Source organism: Tuber melanosporum (genome assembly GCF_000151645.1).
Source record: "Tuber melanosporum whole genome shotgun sequence assembly, scaffold_222, strain Mel28".
NCBI lineage: Eukaryota > Fungi > Ascomycota > Pezizomycetes > Pezizales > Tuberaceae > Tuber > Tuber melanosporum.
Window position 1 is genome coordinate 19,103 of NW_003298889.1, and position 22,588 is coordinate 41,690.

At 47.5% G+C, this 22,588-nt stretch overlaps 3 protein-coding genes; all 3 read right to left on the bottom strand.

Annotated features, from left to right (window-relative positions):
• Positions 1 to 1,701: 1,701 nt before the first annotated feature.
• Positions 1,702 to 4,363, bottom strand: GSTUM_00000752001 (uncharacterized protein). XM_052355756.1 has 2 exons: positions 4,326 to 4,363; positions 1,702 to 4,277 (listed from the first exon to the last, which is right to left on the bottom strand). Exon 2 carries the CDS (start codon positions 3,364 to 3,366, stop codon positions 2,470 to 2,472), a length of 897 nt encoding a protein of 298 aa, XP_052211724.1. The 5' UTR covers positions 3,367 to 4,277; positions 4,326 to 4,363; the 3' UTR covers positions 1,702 to 2,469.
• Positions 4,364 to 5,607: 1,244 nt separating this feature from the next.
• On the bottom strand, positions 5,608 to 7,013 carry GSTUM_00000753001 (uncharacterized protein; the record flags this gene model as incomplete). XM_002838102.2 has 2 exons in its annotated part: positions 5,608 to 6,437; positions 6,495 to 7,013. One exon carries the CDS (start codon positions 7,011 to 7,013, stop codon positions 6,753 to 6,755), a length of 261 nt encoding a protein of 86 aa, XP_002838148.1. The 3' UTR covers positions 5,608 to 6,437; positions 6,495 to 6,752.
• A 3,217-nt stretch (positions 7,014 to 10,230) lies between these two features.
• Positions 10,231 to 14,338, bottom strand: GSTUM_00000754001 (uncharacterized protein). XM_002838103.2 has 2 exons: positions 12,989 to 14,338; positions 10,231 to 12,927 (listed from the first exon to the last, which is right to left on the bottom strand). Exons 1-2 carry the CDS (start codon positions 13,873 to 13,875, stop codon positions 11,127 to 11,129), a joined length of 2,688 nt encoding a protein of 895 aa, XP_002838149.1. The 5' UTR covers positions 13,876 to 14,338; the 3' UTR covers positions 10,231 to 11,126.
• Between the last annotated feature and the right edge of the window lie 8,250 nt (positions 14,339 to 22,588).

Genomic DNA, 22,588 nt, shown 5'->3' on the forward strand with positions numbered 1-22,588 from the left:
CAGTCGCGTAGGTCCAGGCTATAATTTCCTTTACGCTTTCAGGAGTGGCCAGACGTATATGCTCGTATTTAGATATTTGCAAGAAGCGCCTATTTTGTGGAAACACCTGAGTTGGGGTGTCTGCCCACTTTTGGGGTCCCTACCTCGGTTCACGCTTGCTCGTGCTTTTCCACCCCTTACTTTTCACCCGTGAACTATTGGTGTCCAGATGCATGACGGGGGAGCTGGAGGTTCGGAGAAATTGCTCTTAGGGATGATGTGAGGAAAAGGTTAGTGGCTGGCACGGGGTGGTGGCGGTACTGGTATGGGATATGTATTAGGACTGTGTCCAGCAGCGCTATCATATCTGGGAAGTATCACCCCCCGCAAAACACTTTCCAACGCCTGCCTCGCAGTGATCGTAGGTGGACGGTGGTTTCTAATTTCTCCCACCTCCCCTCCGAAGCCAATCTCTTACCAAGCACCCATTCCAACGCTCCCACAGCACGACGCCGCATTCATCCACTCCTATCACCCCCCCCCCCCTCATCCCGTCCGAGTAATCAAGAAAGACCCAACTCAAATGGCGACAAAACAACCCCGATACCAGCTGGACGATGTTTCGTCCCATGGATCCTTCCATTCCCCATCGCTTCCTCCCTTCCCCAATCCTCGCACAGTTGTCGAAACATAGCGATAAACACTCATCTGATATGATACCCCTGCCCAAATACCGTAACACGCCCAAAACGTTCCCTCTATCCTAACGGCTATAACTATCTCCCCCACTACCGCAAAACCCCCTCGGTACCTTCCCCCTCCAAAAAGAAAGGGGGGGGGGAAAAAAAAACTCCCTCCCTCACCGATCCTCACTCGCACATTTGACCCTACAATGATGATACAAGATATCAAATTTATTCACCAAAAACATGTTCCCAATCACAGGTGCTGCCATATTTTTCCCTCAAACTAATCTTACAGCTCCTACTCGGTTTCCCAAATCTGGTTTTTGTAATATGGTTCAAACATCATATGCCGCAAGAAACATAAAAAATTCTGCCATGATATTTTGAGACACCAACACGTTTGCAGGATGGAGAGAATACCCATCATCATATATTCCTTAGCCGACCTGACAACCAGATGTAGAAACCACTGGTATGAGGTGATTGATTGATTCAAAAACCTGATAGTAGAGACCAGTGTTCATTATTTTCTGCCATTGACAAAACACGATATTGCCCAAGATTAGAAATATATATCGTGCAGGTAATTTTTTTCTTTCTTTCTTCCATATATTGTGACAGGGCCCCTCATTCTGACAGGTATGAGGCGTTCTCGACATTATTTCAGGAGCTATTACCCACTGTATAACTGTTTAAAAACATTCTTCTGTTATCTGATGCTTCGTTCAGGTGTTTATTCCACTCCTGTGCCGCGTCCTAGTGGGGACTAAGTTTAGTAGATTAGTAGATGTTATCGTTGCTCTTCTTGTTCTTGTTCCTCTTGTAAGACTTCTGTTGTTTCGTTAGTAGGGGTGTCCGGAGAAACTGGTGTGGTGGGCCCGGACTACCCCGACCACATCATGTTCGTAAATAGCTGGATTATCTCCTCACCGTCGTTCATCACTGGTCGCATAATCAATCTTCCATCTATCCGCTACCATACTCCCGCCGCGAGCCACCGCATATTGTTCCGTTTTTGCGCTCTCTGCGGGAGCTATTTCTGTTAATTAAGAGGAGAGGTGACTGGAACACCAATTCTCTGGTTGATTATAAAGACGACTTCTGCTACAAATACAGTATGTACCACTGGCACTGAACTCCCCCCGACCACCATAACCAATCAACCAACTCAAAACCACCTCTCTTTAAACCACCTATATATTACCGGGGTGCCGATTGTAGTAATCGCAAACCGCCACCAGTATAATACTACTACTACCACCGCAATCCTGAACGAATAAGAAAGAAAGAACTAAAAGAAAACAAACCCGCGTTAGGGTATGATATGATATATATGGATGTTTCCCTACACCACGCAGGAACGACTGCCGACAGCCCGAGACGTACAATGGGCGCCTGGAGAGCAGAGAATGTTGGATGCTCCTTTCGGGAGAAAAAATCTAAATAGTAGGTTGGGAAAACAAGTGGGTTTTGGAAAAAAAAAAATGGGGAGGAGTTCGGATAAGGGGAAAGCACGGAAACCAAACCGTGTGGTTTTTTTTTTGAACAAATGAGACCTGATGCAGAGGTGCCAGGAACGAAAAGAAGAGGCATATGAAATACTCACTCTCGGCAAGCAAATAAGGAAACAAACAAGCAGGCAAACAGGCAAACAGGCAAGCAAACAATCGATCACTCAAACAACCAACCAACCAATGGAACAGCCAAACAAGTCAGCAAGTCGCCTGCTTAGAAACAAAAAAAACTTCACCTACTTTAACCCTATTATCAAATGATCATGAACTCCCACAAAGAAGTTTCCCAACTATTCCCCGCCCTCAGCACAAACATTCTCCTTGTTGTCCCCATCCGTTCCATCAGCATCACCACCCTCATCCTCACTAGGAATATCATCATCCCCCAAAGCCGTAAGTACCAGCTTCGCCCTGCGATACTTGGGGTCATCCTCAGCGTCCACAGCCCCTAACTCCTCCCGGCGCGTCTTTGCAACCTCCTTAGCTTCGGTCAGCAGCCTATCCTTTGGTCCCTGCGCCGCCAACCCATTCACGTAAGCCCATAGAGCAGACTGTAAAACCTCTGCACTGAATTCCGACAAGTTCCAAATGTTGCGTATGATCCAGTTCTGCTTGGTCTTCGAGAACTTCCAGGAGGAGCGGGCTTGGTAATAGTTTAGGAGGTAGGCGATTTGCGGCTTTGTATTCTGTTGTTGGTTGCTGTGGTCTTCAGATAGGTTTGGGGAGTGTGAGAGAACCCCCTGCTGAGTGGTGGCTGTGGTAGCGGCGGGTGAGAAGGACTGTTGCTCCAGCAGTGCTGGATGGGGTTGTGGGGATACCGGTAGGCGCGGAATATTACTCCTGCCACCGGTACCTCCGGGGGAACGAATTGTGTTGGCGATTGAGTCACCGTCTGTGGACTTGGCGTCGTCAGCAAAGGTGACTGTCTTTGTGCGCGGGGTGGGAGTTTTATTGTTGGACTTCTTGAGGAGGGACTTTGGAGTCGTGACGGTTTTGATTGAGGGAGGAGTGGTATGGTGTTTTTCTGGCTGTGGTGGCGGTGATGGTGATGTGGTGCACTTCTTTTCCTGCTCTTTTACATCCTCCAAACTCGTCGCCTTCTTTCTCTTCTTGTCTTTCTCGCTGTTCTCCTCGTCTGGTGAACTCCTAGCATTGCGCTTCCTACCGTCCGATTGGTCGTCGGGCATTTCGTGATGAGATTGCGTTTGCGTTTGGTCCTTTTTCAATACCTTTCCTTTCTTATCTTTGTTACCCTTCTTTTTATCCTTCTCCTCTTCCTTCTTCTGCTTTAGTGCGGAGGTGCCGCAATCACTGGTTTTATTACTGTCAACGGGTTCACCTTCCAAACCCTTAGCGTGAGTATTTTCATCCAAAGACTCCTCCACCCTTGTAGTGACTTCCATAAAGGTCTCTTTTTTGCCCTTATCTTCGTTGTCCCCTTTAGACCCATTGTCCTTCTTCTTCTTCTTCTCCTTCTTCTTCTCCTTCTTTCTCCTCTTAGCTGTTCTGTTCGTCTCTGTGCTCCCATGGTTCTCCTCCTCCCCATGCTTGACACTCGTGACTTGCTCCTCCAATTCATCCGCTTTTCTCTTCACCGCAGATAGAGACGAAGGGCCCATCATTCTCAAACCCTGACGCTTTACATCAGTCGGAGCGTCTGGCCGTGCAGTCATTCTTGGATGAAAGGCGAGTTGGTCGGCTGCTGTATCGGCGTGAGCCCGTGGGGGAAAAGGAAAAAGGGAATTTGTTTAGAAGTAAGTTTTCCTTTCTCTTGCTCTCCAGTTGACACAGCAAGGTAGGAGAGGCTTGGCGTTGGCTTGGGCCCTTGTGGTGTCTCGGCAAAACCCAGCCCAACTGTGACAACCATTATGGTACGATCGGGGCCCTTCTGGTCGCGGGGGGAAACCAGCGCGGTTTATGGAGTTCTGCCAGTGCTTGTTTTTCTTTTTCCAAATCCCTCTCTTTGACCGTTTTCTCGAAAGCGAAACCTAAGGTAGTTTGATTCAGCGTTTAGTATCATGTCGAGAAATAATAATGCTCCAAAAATCCCACTTGATCCCTTCGGCGCTTTCCAGAACCAATGTGATTTTTCCGAGGCCTGAGGTGGTCAGTCCAGTGCAAAAGGGCAGGGAATGTTTTACCCTACATAATTCTCCCCAATTATTAAGCAATTAATGACCCTATACCCTAACACTTTGACCCTCACCTCAAAGTCACGACATCAAGTGGAGCCCCCACCCCCTATTATGCGCAGACTATAATACCGCTCTGTCAAAATAAGCAGTATGATATTACCATCAGTGTGCGTTCTCGAGTGAAGGGTTCAGACAGGAAACCACCATTGGTCATGAATAACCCGTGCCCGCTCTAGGCAAACAACTCAGCTCACCCCTCCTCGTTCCGAAGATGAAAATGCTCGAGCCACAGCTTAAGCACTATGATACGGTACAGAGAGAGATCCTGTTGCCTGCCATGCAACAGTTTCCTCCCGTGCCTTCTTAGGTTGCCTTAAAGTATAGTAGTCCGGTCCGATCATTGTCGCAGCGATGTACTGTACTTGTACTGTGCAAGTAGATCTCGACATCCCGACCTCCGACCACACAATACTGGTACCGCAAAATTTTATGCACACTTTCCATATAACCCTCCTGGGAAGGTTTTCAAAGTGGCTGTTCTGCTTCGTTTGGGAACCTCGACATTCGTGCAGCTATCAAATTTGTCCATCCAGCAATGGGTTCCCGCGCGTATAGGGGAAAAGCCAAGGTTGCAGATAGTGCAGATTCACAAGTGAGCCTCCATGTAAGGTAATTGTCAGGGCGAGGGTGCGAAGGGCCATATTGAGGGGCCCTCTCACCGCAAGTAGTCAATCTCTGCCGCATGTCTCATCCAAAGATGTTAGATGTTTGTTAGTACAGTACCCCCAATGCGCTGGAGTACGGTATATTTTTTTAATTAATAAAAGGTACGGGCTACTCAACTGTTGCAAGGCAACCACACTGTGCTTATTATATAAGTTACAACGACGGTTAGGCACTTGAACCGTCACCAAGGGAGGAGAATAACCGGCAACTGAAAACGTCCCCCTGTAGCGAGGGGAAAAACTTTCGTAGAAATTGCCCACTAAGCTAGGCCGTCGCTTCGTTTGTATGGCGGATCTCACGGGGAGAATTCTTGGCTCGAGGACGTTCTGGCTTTATCCTCCCATTCGGTGGAAGGAGGTCTCGACCGTGGTTTCTCCAATACAAACGAAAGGGATAGGTAGTCTAAGAAGAGCCTTTATGGCGAACAGCACCCATTAATCACAGAAACTTCACCGATAAGCTCTACCATCATCGTGCGTGTCCCTGCACCTAAAGGTAAGGAAATACACGGAGCAGCCATAGGACCAAATTAAACCTACTGCCTATTACAAGTACCAGTACCGAGAACCCCCCCCCCCCTTTGGCACATATAGTCGTCTAGTTATTATTTATTGGCGGCAATACTTTAACCTTGCGACCAATTCTCATACGGCAGAATAATCACAGATACCAGTAGGGCGCTCAGAGAAGATTTAGTACCCAAAGGTAGAAGAGGAGGGGGTTGTTGGAAATATCCAGACTGTTTAGCCTGGTGAGATTTCAGCAGTCTAAATCTACCGGTATGCATCATAAATTTATATATCCCACTAGACACCTTGCTATCCCCCACAAAGTATGATACGACCCTGGCAGTGAAAGAAATGTTCCCATCCCCCCTTCCCCCAAGATTTCCCACAGAAAAAAACGCCGGTTTCGAATACGCACCCATCCGGCGCGTTAAAGGGTGGGGAGCAAAGAGAAAAAAAGATATATTATTAGAAGGTTCCTGTTGACGGAATGTGGGCAAATAATCCCAGAGTTAGGAGCCAGGTGACAGGAAATTATTCCGAGTCTCCGAGAGTTTGAGCTCTGAAAAAGCGAAAGGTTGAAATCTATGCCAAGACCGCAAATTTCTATGGGGTTTTGAATAAGGGTAGCGACGGAGTGAGTCAGCGCACGTCAATCTTTATCAGCATGATACTTGGAGCGAGAATTAAAAATCTTACATGCTAAACTCTCCATCAACGCTCCTCGTGGGATCAGGACTCGGTGGGCGGGGGGTCATTTTGTGTCCATTTTTGGTAAAACAGTTAATTGGGGGCCAGCATTTTATACGGAAGGCATGGGAGCACAGCTGTTTCAAAGCTAGGATCACAACCCCGCTCCCACAATGGCTACCCCTAGCTTACTCATGCAAACTCCACCATCAGTCAGAAAGCATCAAAAAAAAAATTTACGAATGCAAACGCGAATACGAATTGGTACACCCCCCCCAATTCGCGCAATACCGGTACGTATGATACCACACCAGGCAATTCCCCCCCCCACCAATACACAACCCCTAACCCATAATCACAGCTCATCACTCGCCAATATGCGGTAGCCCGCCGTCACGGCAACTCCCTCTCCTCCAATCACACGTGCCCACCCACCTCCACCGCAGTGTAGCATGGCAGTCACCCATACCACGACCGGCCACGCAGAAAAGATTGTTACTTCCTGAAAATGGTGCATTAATCTCCCTCCCGCCCATCTTCCACCGTTATTCTTTCTCCGGGACTTCCACAAGAATGATAGAAGCGGCGTTTGTTTTTTCCTGGATCTGCTCGGGAAGGAAGTGGAGCTGTGCATTGTGTCATCTCGGTGAAGGAAAGGAAGGTTTGGATGACGGACGGACGGAGAAGTACCTTTGGATCCTCTGGTAGTGGAGAGATCGAGGAGCTAAGGAGAGAGGGTGATGATGGCGGGAGAGGTCGGAGGATGGTAAGTATCATGCCAATTGTGGGGAAAGGCGATAAGGGGAGGGGGCGGTTATCTTCGGTTGTTTTTATGTTATCGTTAGTGGTGCCGGGGTCGGAGAAATTTGGTGTTTAGTGTGGCTGTAAGGTAGGTAGGCTGGCCACGTTACGGTAGGACGCACTGATCGGCCACCCTTTCCTTCGAGGTATCATAATTATCATATCCCTTCTTTAAGCCAGCCCTCTTTCCTCTCCTACGGCCTTCTAAACGATGTCCACGACAAAACGCTTATCCTTCCAGGCAATTCATGTCATGTTCTATCATACCGCCTGGTCACCGAGTACACTACCACCAAACCAGAGTGAGCAAAACTGAGCAGCGCCCCATACACACTCACCTATGCCACATCTTCTCCTCTCCAGTAATGATAATAATAAAAACGATAAAAAGGAAAACCATCACCTCACGCGCTCAGCACAACACCCCCAAACGACCAAACATCCATCCGTCAGGTCGGCGAATACAATGACTGCAGAACATATATTCCAGCTATAGAATCATACCTACCCTCCCCCCTCCCTCTCTCCCCATCTCCCCCATCCGGAAGCTATATAGCTGCGAATACGTCGGTACCACATACATAGGATACCAATGACACAACGCTAGAGCACACCACACCATCCCCATCTCATCTCATCGAAAGCCCTACCTACCTGCCTACCTGCCTGCCTGCTTACATGCCTACCTACATTCCTACCTACAATACGTAGAGAACTGCCGCGTCGCGTTATACGAGACAACCCGGCCAAGCGATAATGAACGAATGCCCTCTGCCAAGTTAATATACTTATCACACCTTGCCAACCCCCCCCTTCCTCCCTCCTCCTCTTCCCTAGTCCCTCGTTATTCTGCGCTTCATCGCGGACTGGGGAAGATTTGTGAAACTACCTTCCTTGCTTCCTTACCTCCCTCCCTCCCTCATTTTTTTTTCTTTTTTCCCTTTCTTTTTTGGAAGAGATCAAAAAAAAAAACAATGAAACTTTGGACAATATTGGGCACTCTAAAAAGACAACTTTTTTTTTTTTTTTGCTCCTCTCTCGTAAAATGAAATATTCTGACAATCATGTCCCAACTCCCCAGCATTCATAATCGAGATTCCTCCTCACAATCAATGGTCAGCTGGTGGGGGAAGAGGATATTAAATTCACCATCCCCCGAGCAAATAGTATCATAACTTATCTCCCCAACAGCACCCCAATAAAAAAAAACGACCATTTTCCCTTCCCAATCGCGGAAATTCACAAGGAAAATTCAATGGACCCATTTCGACAGAACTTTAGGATAATACCATCAAGCACGCTAACCACGAATCGGCCGTCCCGTTCGATTAATTAGTTAATTAATCAATTGAGGACTCTTGGCACGAGGTGGTTTTCCTTTTTTTTTGGTCATGATTTTGATTCTGATTTATCCCAATATTAATTATTATTATTTTAATTTTTTTTTCGCATCTCGAGAAAATAAATAAATAAATAAATAAATAAATAAATAAATAAATAAATAAATAAATAAACAAATATTATGATACGAGCACCACCACCACTAACACCAGTCACGATAGAAAGCAACTCGTGAGAAGGATGGAAGGAAAGAAGGAAAGAAGGAAGGAAGGAAGGAAAAAAAAGAAATCCCTCCATCCCTACCCTACCCTACCGCACTTCCCCCCGACCGTTCGTCCGGTGGTTCAACGCTCGAGCGTTCCGGTATCGTATTATAATATCATATCTACGATACCATGACCTCCTCCGCGCTAACTTCCCTCACGGGGCTATGATATATACATCACACGCCTAACCCCTGGCCAGCCTAAACTTGTACTTGTACAGTACTCGTACCGCCACTACCGGATAATCCATTATCCTACTGTTAGCGCTGGCTGCCCAACTATTGTAACAGTTATTTCCTACTTTGGGCCATAGGGCACTTTGGGTGGTGTGTCCCCCTGTCGGGGGGGTTTTTTTCTTTTCTCTTCCAACCCTCGAGGAACACGAATAGCTGCTGGCGTGCCGGAATTATTTCCAGAGGAGTACTGTACATAAGGATTTAAGGAAAACATCAACACCTGGGCATGAATATATGTATTATTAAAATTTTTTAATTTTTATTTTCCCCATTCAAACAATCGATATAGCAGCTAGCAGCGCTATCCTAACAAATCAACACTTGGAAGCGAAAAGGTTTTTTTCCTTTTCATTCTATCATACCAAAAAAAAAAAAAAATCCTACCAACACGACTACCGCTACCCTATCACCTTATGACAAACTCGCTGACAGAACACGGCAAATCCCACTCACTTGGACTGAAAAAAAAAAAAAAAAAAAAAACACACATCTCACATAACCAGACATTCTCTCTCTACAAGTATGGGGTGTGGGTGTGCTTCGCCTTACGGCCGGATGAACCCGTTACAACAAATTTATTATTTATCATACTTATTATATGCTTGTGAGTGCGGTACGAGTACTGTACATTACTATTGTAGTTCCTTGCAGTATATACTTGTATATTATACTGGTGGTGTGCGCGGGCAGGGATGGGATACAATAATATGGATTGGAGGAGGAAGCTATGTTAACTTAACTTTAGACCTTTTGTTCTGATGCAGAGATCGACGGACGGACCATCTTAGCGGTAGTATTTTTTAGCGTGATGCATGCTTGGTGGGTAAGGGGAGTTTTATTTTTATTTTTTATTTTTAATTATAATAATAATTATTATTATGGTGCTACTATTATCATAATATCATACCCTGGGGGTGAGAATATGTATGATATCCAGGTGACCAAAACAAAATATATATATATATATATATATATATGGTCGCAATTGCTCTTCGCTGTCAAGACTTCCAAGTCTCTTGTTGGCGCGCCGGAAATGCTTTCCCCTGCCCTGAACACGCCTCAATCTATTGCATGTATGGTACTCGAGTAGGGTACTGCGGTACGGTATATTATCTGATTGATTGATGAGTGGATTGGCTGTGAATAGAGGGAGGGGGAAACGAAAGAAATCGTTCAGGGTTGTACTGTACAGTACTGTATCATACAGTGTAAAGAGGAACCTCAAAGGGCTGGTATCATAATATTATTATTATTATTATTGTGGAAGCACATTGCCAAAAACAAGAATAGTCAAAAAATATCATAACGATCATCCAGCACACTCCCAGCTGCGCCCACAACTTGAAGGGGACCACTAGAATACCATTGTATATATTTTCTACCTCTACTCTCCACCGAAAACGGTGGGGAAAAAAACCAACATTTCATCCATTAGAAATCACAATTCACACACAGACGAATCCCAAAGTCGTAACTCCCAAGCCTAATAATGAGAAAGAAGAAAAGTGAAGAAATTCCGCAGATCCCCGTTTCCCCAAGATGAAATGAAGATAAAGTTGAATAAGAATAGACAGACTGAAGTAATAAATAAATAAATATAAAAAACAATATTAACTCCCCGTTTTTCCGCATCCCTCATTGATCCGAACGTAAAATTTTTTTTTTCATAAACCTCGATAATAAGATATAGGTATGAAAACGGAGGCTCCTTTCCTCAAAAGTCAGCGAGCCAAAGTTTTGTATGATATGCTTTTGGGGGATAAAAAGGCGGGAGTAAATGGAAGGTAGGGAGAAGATGGAAGGAAAGGTATCATACTATCATAAATGGAAGCGGGTAACATAAAAGAACATGCGTGAAGCAAGCCCCCACAATCAGTGATCAAAATTTGTTTCGGAAAGGAAAGGGGAGGGGAGAGCGGCCATGAAGATGAAGTAGTGGAAAGTGAAGGCGAGATAAGAATGAAAGTCATAAATCAAAGCACAAAGTCATAATATCAGGGTTTAAACTCCCCGCTTGCAAATAACCCGGGAAATACCCATCCCAGACCAGACCAATTCAAACACCAGGTTTCCCATTTTCACGCCAGTAACACGTTCTCCCAGATGCCGTTAAACCACCCCAAAGGAAAGACACAGACTTAGACATAGAGAAATAAAATAAAAGTTGTGAAGTACAGGAACAAAGAAACTAAACCTTGTAGCTACATGGATCTATTTGGTAACGATGGCCGATGATAACTCTTCAATTAGACGTTAGTGGCAACTCTGATACATTCAAATACCTCATCAGCGCCCTTTCCGACTCGGGGCCTCCTAGGACCACTATCAAAGCCAAGCGAGACCTTACTCTTTTCAGGTCCCTTTCTGTTGCTCGATTCTGAAAACATCTCTCCAAAACAGAAGACCTCTGGACGTCTAAAATCGAATCTGTGGAGTGGCTCACCAGCAATGGCAGCGAGTTCTCTTGGGGTAAAGTTGCTTGGAGAAGGGGATCCGATTCCAGAGTTGCGATGAGTGAAGTTGGGCTGCTTTGGAGTGGTGACTGCGACTGGAAGTACGCGGGCGGAGCGACGAGGGGAAAGATTGTAAACAGCTTCACAGGTGTCCTGAGTTACAGATCCTCTAGCCCTTCGCCCTTTCCCAGTATGTGCAGGCTGGCAATCGTCAAACTCGGGAGTGGAGCGTCCAGTAGAAGAGATGCTCGGTGGTGGTGTGACTACCTGTTCAGGATGTGTCGGGCCATGGTATTCAGCAAGAGTAATACTGCTCCTACAGAAGTCACTTTGTGTCCTCCAATGACCGTTGGACACGCCCACATCTCCAGAGGACAAAGGAACTCCAAAGGGACCAGAAACTTCAGCCTTCTCCAACCTTCCACCGGTGTCTGTGGAAACCTGGTCCGGGATTATTTCTGCATGCGAGGACCCCTTCTTGCCCTTTCGATCTCCCTTCTTCGGTGGGATGTTTTTAGCCTTCTTGGAGCCCTTGGCACCTCCACCGTCATCTCCACCAGAGCTTCCACTTCCACCATCTGACCGTCTACGCTTCTTCCCAGCCTTACGTCCGGAAACTCCGCCGTCTTCTGCATCTTCCTGTTTGTCATTATCACCGGGATTTCCATTTCCCCCTTCGTCACCCCCACCTTCGGCCTCAACAAGGGGTGCAGCCATGCTCAAATCCACATTAGGGAGCAGCTCAACATCAGGAAACTTTCCACCATTCTCTTGGACCTCGAGCTCAATCTTCCCGAGGAGCAGGTAAATGTCATCGATGGTTTTCTCCATGCCAGTATACCTTATAATCCAGTTGCTTCCACCGCCAGCCGAGCTTCGACGTCTCGGAACAGTAGTGCTATTACGCCTACTATTCTCGCCGCTGGTTGGGCCACCGTCATTAGGCTCTGGGTCCTCGTCTGCAATGCCCTCTTCGTCATCTTCAGCCTCATCAGCGTCTTCGCCATTTTCACCCACTTCCCGGTTCATCCGAAGCTCCTCGCGCCTACGAACTTTAATAACCCAGTCTTTGACACCCCCCCAAAGTTGTAGCCGTTCGCACTGACGCTTCACCAATAAAACCTGCTGCCTCGCAAATCCTCTCGGGTTACGGTAGCGTGATCGCTGGTAATGTTTGCGGCAGTAATAAACCCACACATTTTTGGGAATTTGTCTGGTTGAGAGTTTGTTCCGACCAAAAATGTGTGATACAACCTTCCGGAGCGGGGATCCCGTGGTGCATACATTGCAATAGGAGCACTTCGGTGCCTCGTTCAGAAAACTCTGCGGTGATGGTGAAGGGATATTCAAAGGTCCGGTCCCCGGGGCTGCAGAAAGACCAATATCAGGAGAATTGGCGTCGGCTAATGTTGGCGTATGGGGCTCTGGCGTTGGCCTAAACAAAGGTGCACTTTCATGGCTCATGCTTGCATTATGACCTGTGAAGCAGGCCCCCGTATTTGCCTGAAAACTGTTATGAACAGCTTGGTCATCCTCTTCAATAGTCCTACCGGTCGAGGCTAAAGAACCAGCGGAAGGGGGTCTCAGCGCAGGACTAAAGGATTCCGCAACTGTTAGTGCGGATAGAAGCACCAAACGCAGAAGGGAAAACTCACTCAAGGTCCAAAAAGAGCGGTTTGTTGTCGGACGCCACCCCCCCTTCCCGGCCGGCCCCAGGGATCGGGGCCCGATTGGCCTGTTCCCTTGAAGCAATTGTAGTAGGGGCAGAATTACGCCTAATTGAGTCTTCTGCGAAGGACCCCCCACTTTGTCTGCGACCAGCCTCGGCAGCGGCCTCCATTTCAAGATTTTTGCGTCCGACAGGTGTGGCAGTCTCCATAGCAACTACCGCAAAATTCATTAACGCATTACTACGAACATGTTCGTGTGATTGCTGTGGGAAAAGGGGCTGAGGGTATTGCTGTGACTGTTGTGGAGATTGGCCCTGATAAAAGCCACGAGATGATGAAAAATAACTCATTTCTGTTCCATTTTGATGAGGGTAGTGGCCAGTTGAGTGTGGGGATAGCGGACCATCGCACGCAATCGAACCGGGGGGACCAGAGGGAACCATAGTGGTTAAAGGCGGCAATGTCCTCCCAGGAAAAGAAGAGCCTGTCCTAGAAGCTGTCTCCGTAGTTTCGTGTATCCGAGCGGAATGCCCTGACCTATCGTTGGCTGCTGCCGAGAGGGGAGGCATCGATGCTTCTAGGGGACTGGTAGCAGCGGTAGAAGAGTGCAACGAAGGTCCACTGTAAGAGCTGCGAGATGAGATGGTGCCCCGGGAGAGATTGGTGGGTTGCTGGAGGGGGGAATAGTGTGAAGGTAACTGAGACGCAGCAGGTTCAGCTCCAGATGTATTGTGAGAAACGTGGTGGAGCAGGAAGCCGGGGTCGGTGGGCGTGTGAATGGATTGAGGGGCCTTATACGTGGATGTATTTCCCAGATTTACGGTATGTGGGTCTGAGGATGGGCCCTCATTGAGAAGACTGTTAATTCTCATGGTAACGGACTTTTGGGGTAAAGAGTGTAGGTTGAAAAAGAGGAAGGCTTTTGACGTGGTAGAAAAGTCGTTAGGGTCGTTACTGGCAATCAAGAGAAATGGTTGGTTGGATGCTGCGTTTGCTCCAAGGGATTGTGATCGACGGGAGCTATGGAAGTGTCACGGAGGCAATGAGATGGTGGGTGAACGAGTAGAAGTTGTTGGATGGAAGATGGAAGGAGTCGAGAGAGATCTGTGGCTTATAAGAAGTGGTTATCGTGAAGACGCTGTATCCGCGGGGCAGCTGCGCAATCGAGGCTTCGTAAATAATAATTCAATTGTATCTCGCACGCCTTAGTGTCGCGGCGAGTGCCCGTCAGTTGAGAATTGAATTTCTGTCGAAGTGAGCCGAGCGACACTGTCTGCCCGTCTTTCCTGCCTTTCTCTCTCCCACACATACACTAGCCTCCAGTGCTCCAAACGCCGCCAATAGGTGTTTTTTTTTTTCTTTTTTCTTTTTCTTCTCCCCCGGCCGTCCGTCAGTAGGTATATTATCAGTCTCAGTCTGTCCGGCGGCCTAGCTTAGGGAATTCTAAGAATTCAGGCACGGGCAAGGGGATGAGAAAAGGTGTGAGCGATGACGGTAGGATTGGTGACACTGCGCACAACCAACCAAGGGCTAGATGCGGTAGTAACAGCAGAAGAGCAGCAGTGTAGGAGATTGAAGTCCCAGATAGTAAGTTAGGTCAGGTCACCTCCCCTCCCCGCAAAAAAAAAAAGATTATAGAGAGAAGGGATCGGGATCTTTCGTTGAGGGGGGGGATGGTTGTTCAGCTGATGTGGTGTCCCGTTTAGACTTACACGCAAAGGCACGGCTACTGCCCACAAATTCCTCTGAGGGATGATCGGACGACGGATGCTCGTTGCAGTAATTGAACAGGAGGGGTAGAATAAGGATACCGGGGGAGGAGGGGGGTGTGAATGAATGAGAATCGAGACACTAATGCGTGTGTGAACGAGAATAAAAAGGATAAAATAATAAGTAACAATAAAAATAAAATAAAAAGGTAGGGAAGTTGAGAATAAATAAATAAAAATAAAAAAAATACACCGGCAGTGAAGATTTGTAGGGTTTTTTTTCCCTTTCCCTTTCCCTTTCCAATTTTCCCTTTCCCTTTCTTTCTCTCACTTTCCGATCTCTTTGGGGGTGGTGTTCTTCTATTATCCCTATTCCTTGCTTTCCTTCTTTGCCTCCCTTCCTACCAGTATGCTCGCTGGTTTTCTCTCTCTCTCTCCCTCTCTCTTGAGTCTCGACTCCCTATTCCTGCTTCCCTTTATTTTATTCCCCTTCCCTATCCCCTCTCGGCGTTGCTGCTGCTGCTTCTGCTTTTACCTAGTCTTGCATACAACTCGACGCACAACACCGCTGCAAGCCAATGAAGTTCTCTAGATCCGCAATGACGGCCGAGTAACGGCGCCTCTGGCGATCTGAGCGAGTAAAGACCCTGTACTGTAGATGCCGCTGCTCTAACCAAGACTCCCGTCGCGCCCTGGAAATGACGGATGGAATTTTGGCTGGTGAGAGGGAGAGAGCACGACGGGCAGGATGCGGTAGTGCTGGTTGTTTGCTTTGGGGGGTGGTGGAGGGGAGGGAGGGGGTGGGAAGGATGGGATGGGCTCGTGCAGGGCAGCAGCCTTTCTGTCTGCAGTGCCAGCCTGAGAAAAATCAAGGGCCCAGTGTGTTTGCGACCGAAAACAACCCTGGATGTTGAATTACGCTAGTCGATAACAGGTTAAGCGCTGCGAGAAGCTTGGGAGTAGGGATGACGACTGGCTTCTTATGCGAGAAACATTGATTGTTATGCGGGGAAAAGGCCTAGGCACAAACTTCACTTCATTCATACCATATCAATTGCCCAACAGTATTCCAAGTATGCCGCTTCGTGAACATGAGAGACCGCTGGACACATTGTGGACCATCCAACGTTACAGTATGGCCCGCATTTCTGAAAGGAATCTCGACAGGAAAAGGGCAGCAAGTGAGGGGGTGGGAATCTCACCCTCACAGAGCAGGAAAAAAAAAAAATAGACACGGGCACCCTGAGAGGTTGCCGTGCTTGGCTGTCATATATCCCGAAGGTATGATGAGTGGGGTAGGGTTGTGTGGGAGCACTCTGTTTGAGAGGCTTCTCTGTGGCAGAAATGTACCGATGCGGTGACTATACTCGTACGGTACTGGTGCCATCAGAGTGCATGGCAGAATAGAAACATCGGATAGTGTATGATTTTTTTCGAGGAAAATGGCGGAATAAAATACTTTTTATGCACAAGCATACTGTGGAGTATCATATAAATTTATACAGATAAAAGATTAACATATTCCTGACAGACGGGCCACTTCGGGCCAGCCTTTAAGCCGCATTCTTTGACGCAATCACATAAACCCGGGTTGAAGTCCTGCTAGGGGCGCAGGGCGGATTGTCCCCGCTTCGCCGCCGCCGTAAGAGTGTCGTACGGTGCTTGTGCAATCGACACATTCACCACCACCGAGACCATCCACAGGTTAAAAATAATTAAAATAATTAAAATGAAACGGGGGGGGGGGGTGTTAGCTTTGGGCGGGGACGGATGCACCAAGGTTTGAGCTTCATTGGGGATTTTCATAACTCCGAAGGTTATCGGGGGTAGTTACTTTCACCATTCCCCGGGAAATACTTGGGGCTCCACCGCTTGGATACATAGGATGAACCAAAAGAGTCAAGCGGCCGTCGCTAGCTTTGTCTCCTAGAAGTTCTTCGGACCTGGTCTCCGTAGCACCGGTACTCGTACTGTAGGATTGTGATGGGAGGTTTTTCCGATCCTCTAAGCGATGTACAAGTAAACACTCTTTCGGATCAGGGGATAAAACCATTTCATCCCTTTGTTTGCTCGATGCTTCGTTCCAAGGTTGATGCTTGACATCCCATGCGACCTTAAAATAAGAAAGTAAAATAACAATAATAATAATAATAATAATACTTGAAATAAGAAAAAAATGGGAAAAAAGCCCCAGCCGTTTGTTTGAGGCTCTTTCTGAAGTTTTTGGCTGGCGCCTGTCGGAACTAGACCAATGGACGGAGCCCAAGGATTTTTATCTCAGCTTTTCATAGGTCAGCAAAATTTACCGACATGCGAGACCTTATCGAACCTCTCAATTATAGGTGTTTCGGCATGTCTCGAACTACCGCTGCTTGTAACTATTATTTTGCCCGAATGGATGGATGATCATTGAAACACTGTCCCACCAAGTCATCGCAAGGGAATGCTCTTCGAGTACCATACCGGTACCGGTGTACTGTACAAGTACAAGTATTGACGGTTGAAGAAAAAAAGGGTCTGCACCGCAAGAAACATCTATCGTACCGCTCAACGTTGGAGCATTTGATGTTCCTTGTCCAACGCATCTGGCAACTTGCGATATATCATATTATATTAGGAAAAAAAAAAAAATTTCGATTGATTGCCCGTCGAACTTTGCTAGTAAAACTTTCATGGCTGTCTTACTTCGAGGTTGTGAAAGGGAAGGAAGGACTCATGTCGCACCCCAAGGAAAACGGGTTGTAAAGGGATACCAAGCAGTGGGGGCAGTATATACTTTAGTTTCTTTAGTAATAATTACTGTAGGGATACCATTCTTTCCGAGAACATCGTCCCCCAAAGTTAGAAACGTCGCTTTCGATGCTTTTTTAAACCCTCCCATTCCTTTTTTCCATGAATAGCTGAGGACATCCTCGAGTGCAGAAGTACTATTATACCGTCCGGTGCTAATTGATGTTCGTCATAGTAGTCCGTCACTTTTTTTCTTTTTCCCCCTCCTGCTTTGGGTAATCATCGAGTGCGATACGAGATGGGATGAGAGTGTGACGGTGAGTGAAAACGAACGTTAACAAGTACTGCACAGTATAGTACTGTATGATACCTCTGATACTTGGTGTTTTCACTTTACCGACCAGCATTCCACCGAAAAAACTTAATAGCGCAGAGGGAGGGCTCCTTACATCCAACTCCCGACACTTTCGGTACTGCGCGTTTTTCCGGAGCAAGAGTCGACAAGAGGCATCGAATACATTGCGACGATCAAGATATTATTGCCATGTTGATCTCTTGTCGAGATCTTTAGAGTTGGCAAATATATGTACTCGAGTGTACAAGTATCTCGGGTAGAATATTCGTATATGATACAACGTTGCGCAAAGGTTTCATACAGATGCTAACCTCAGCTAGGATCGATGGATTCCGCAAAGGGCAGACAACCCAGACCTGTGTGCGGAACACATGACACGGCATCTCGAATCAGCTGCGGGTTCATAGCAAACTCCTCCCGCTCCCCTTTTCTGCCCGAGCAGGGCAAGGTAGGGAGAGGGAGAGGGAAAGGGAAAGAAATTACTCAGTCCTGCCTCAGATCGTGGCAGCGAGAGCTCTCCTCTCGGAATCCACGCCAAGATGAAAGAAATAAAAATCCGAAGAATCAGAAGAATCAGGACTCATGAAAGGGTTGCCAATGCACCGTACAAACCCCTTCCCCAAGAGCTCAAGCGTACCTTACAGTATGTTTTCTGTAGCGGGAAGCTGGAGAACATCTGGCAATGAACCAGATAAGGCTTCGGCACCAGGATCTATCGAATGCCAGTTCTCAAGAACATCCCTGGCGTGCATGCATAGTGTCTGACTTGAGTAGCGAGAAATGGGTTTCTCGACGCCTCTTAGCAGCCAACAATCTACCGGTACCACTGGTTCCAACGCGATGCACCCCCTATGGTGGCCATCAGCACTTGATAGGTTGATGACGGGTACACCCTTTCCCACCCCAGACCCTTCGAAATAGTGAAGGGGGGGGGGATCACTGCTAAGGGTGAAGAACAATCAGTCTCGTGATGGCTCCCAATGACACTTTTATAGCTCGAGCCGTCGAGATAAGAAACTTGCGGTGCCAAAAAAAAGAAAAATATTGCGTGTGTAATCGGCGCTTGTCATGGGAAGGGTTGTTATGAGCCATTTCCAATACTAATGATATTAGTCGACAGCGGTGTCTGAACACCTTTGTTTCTATCATACTCGAGCACCTAAAAAATGGTTCATCGTGGAAAAGGGTAGGTTTCGGAGAGAATATTGGTCTTTCAGGCTTTTTACCACAAGCAGCGCTCGAGGACCGTGTGCCGCGTTCTAGGCCAAGGCGCAATGGCGGACCACAGGTGCAATTTGAAAAAAATCTCCCTGTCATTGGGATAGCGTTTGATCCAGGTATTTCTATCCGCCTTCAAACCCGCTACGCTTTTCCTCGCCAACTTTCCTCCCAAGGGCTCATGCGGGGATGGAGAATGGTTGCGAGGATCTCTTGGCTCTGGCATGGATTGACATTGCGAAAGGAGTGATCCATGACATTCCCGCCGCTTTCCCCCGTCTCCGCCCCCCAAAACTCGAAAAAGTAAGTGGAATACAGAGCACCGCCAGATATCGGGGGTCGGAAAAAAACAGCACTTGAAACTCTAGATTTCATTTTGGCCTCTCCGTGATTCTTTTGAGTGAATTGCTCGAAATCATGTTTCTTTACAAACCGACAAACCCTCCGCCCAACGCGCAAAAAAAAAAAAACACCGGTCACAGCCGCTCACTCGAATGCATAATGCCAGCAATCTTGGCGGTCGTGATGTGACACCGAAGAATTTGTTTTTGGAGGCTGAAAGAGGAAACCCCCAACGACCTGCAGATCCTATCACGTAAGTGCCGCTGTTGCAGCTGGGACCGTTTGATTATCATCCAAAGTTTTTTGTCTTTTTATCGATTATCGGTTCCGGTTCTTTTTTTTTTTTTTTTTCTTCTCTTCTCTTTTCTGATTCGTTCCTACATTTTTTTCTCATTTACTTTTAATGAAGTGACGCGGAGGTTGGCCTGATGCTTCTTTTTATTGCTGTGTGCACAGAGGGGAGAGAATAGGAGGCGTCCACGGGTTGGGGTAGTGGAGGTAGTGGATTGCTAGAGTTGATATTAATCGGTTTCGGGGTGTGATAGATCAGTTACAGAAAAGCTTGGATGGATGGATTGCATCGCGGCGATCATTACCATCAACCGGGCAGCAGATCCTAGTAAGGCCTACAGTGGACTCATTTCAATACGTCTGGTGCTTAATATCGGGATTTCAACGTGAAGTCCCACAGCAGGGAAAGGCCTGATGCAGTTGATATATATATTGGGGGGTGTCGACGATCACCAGCCTCTCTCCCGGAGAGATTACCGTGGGTACAGACTTTTAGGGTGCCTTCGTTAATGGCAGATGTCGACGAGCGAAGCGTTGTGGTTGCCTGATGCGGAGTTTACCAGTTTACTGACTGGTAGATTTCAGCATGGCTATATTAAGTTTAATATCGCTGACTCCGGGGCCAAGGTTGTGGTTGCAGAGTTCAATAAAGGTGGAACGGGGGTAGTGGATAAGGAAGCGCTTGAGTGCCGGAGAGGCCTACAATGGCCTCGTCCAGCCGGTGAGCACCAGGCAGTGTAGCAGGCCTGTATCCGGCTAGGCTAGCTGGTGTGCGAGTGTATGTATAGCGTTCTTTTGCAGCACTTGACGGTCACCCCAGCTATATGAAATATGGCCGGAGGCTGTTGGCTCTTATCGTTTAGAATTTAGTCACACGGGCTCAACAGCTTGTCAGTTGTCTCGTCTCAGATTGTATATGGCAGAGTAAGCATGGTGTCTGGTATATCCTCAAGAGTTCGTGATTAGTTGACGTACCCCCCCCCCCCCCAGGTTCTTGATGCAATGGAGAAAGGCGTCGACGCTCAATCTTCTAGTATTATAGATGTATAGTACACGCATTGCCACACCTTCGCTTCGACTTGAACACGCGAGCAAACTCATGGCGGATTCCTAACGGGGGTTTCGTATCACTTGATTACGGAATGTCGGAGTTCGAACGACCATCAACAGGCCTCGTCAGAACCGGCTTTTCTCTCTTTCTTCTGCCCGGCAGATGGACTCCAAGGTGTGGAAGAGCAATTTATTAACGACATTTTCGTAGAGTGTGCCCCGCATTTTCATTATAACGGCTAGGCAGATACTGGGCCACAATGAGTACTGAGGTTGAAATATCCCCGGAGAACCGAGGAATGTGGTGCACAATACCGTACTGCTGGATAGATAGAAGCAGGCAGTGCTCTTGGGCACACTGGCGGAGATACTGGAGAAGTGCCGACTTGAAGCCATATCAATATTCGGATCCTTGGAGCAAGTGATCAGTCCATATACGGAGTAATCCCGAACACATATCCTGATGGGAGCACAGGATGACCACCAATTCACATTTGTGGTGAAAACGGAAATGTCTCTTTGGTGGTGCTGCCTTCACTCGCTCTCGGGCGTACTTCTGGGCGCTTCAATGACTGCGCAGTTTGTCTGTCTACTCAAGGATATTTTCGAAGATACGGAAAACCTTCACCACGAGTCCGAACGGAAGCCGCATCGCGCCAACGCTGTAGCGTTCCACGGAATCCAGCGTCGAGGGACTACTGAGGCCCCTCCTATATGGAAAGTTTCTAGCGAACAGGATGCGAATCTGGCGTTATGAGATGTTACACCTCGGAAGGCTTAGGTCTCCGTTGGAAGGCAAGCAGAAGGGGATTCAAGATCTTGTCGGTCCGCACTGGCCACTTTTAATGCGTCCTGTATACTAAAATCCTTACTAGTTTCGTGCGCAGAGATGCGATCTTCAATCCCTTGGCGGGGAAGCATCCGATTATCGACATAATATTATCATACATAATGACAGCCTACCGTGCCTGCAGCTGTCACTCGTGACCGCAAACCAAGCACCGTAGGCGACAATTCAGACATTCTTTTCGCCAAACGCCGATATTCGTGGTCGCGCTCTGGTCTGGAAAGCCTCTCAGCTGCCAGGGAGGACGTGAAAGAATTTGGAAAAATCCCTGCCGGTGGTTGTGTACAGTGCTCCATTGGCAAGGGAAACCCGGAATGAGCTAGGGCGGAATGGTTGGTAGCGTGTGTCGGGACTGCACTAGTGGTGAGGCTCATATAACCTTATTTTGTGTTCAATTGTGTCAACTATATTCTCTGGACAGTGCACATCGCTTCCTTCCTTGGAAAGTGGCCTGACATTTGATCCGCTCTGATTTAGTCTTGATCCTCGCACTGCGCTCTCGTAACTTGAAAGCCCGCATTCCCGTTTTATCGCATACACGTCCCGTGGCATTGTCTTGAGTGAGAACCACACCACCCAGCGGTAACTCAATTCTCGCCGTGGGGTGGCGGTAACACAAGCCAGGCACTCTGCAAGGCTATCCGAGCGCTGAAGGAGAGGTTAAGAGGCGACGCGCGAAGCTGATGGGAAAAGAGAGGGGGGGACAAAAGGTAATTGACAAGATAATCGTTGGGACTCGAGGGATGAAATTGGGGGTTTCAATCGCAATCGCAATGGGGGAAGGGAAAGGGGAAGTGGAGAAGGAGGAGTGGTTATGGTTGGGAAAGGTGTAGGGGAGAGGGTGGGAATAGAGGGGAAGGATGTATGTGAGTCAGTAGCGGAGGTAGTAAGTATAGGTTACAAGGATGGCGCAATTGAGGGGGCAAGAAGAAGAATTTGATCTGCTACTGCACCGCTGATACTGGTTGGTGGTTTTGCGCCACTAGGAGCCGGCTCGTCGTTTAGTGGTTCCGGAATGTTGGAAGGATGCTTCCAGCCAACGG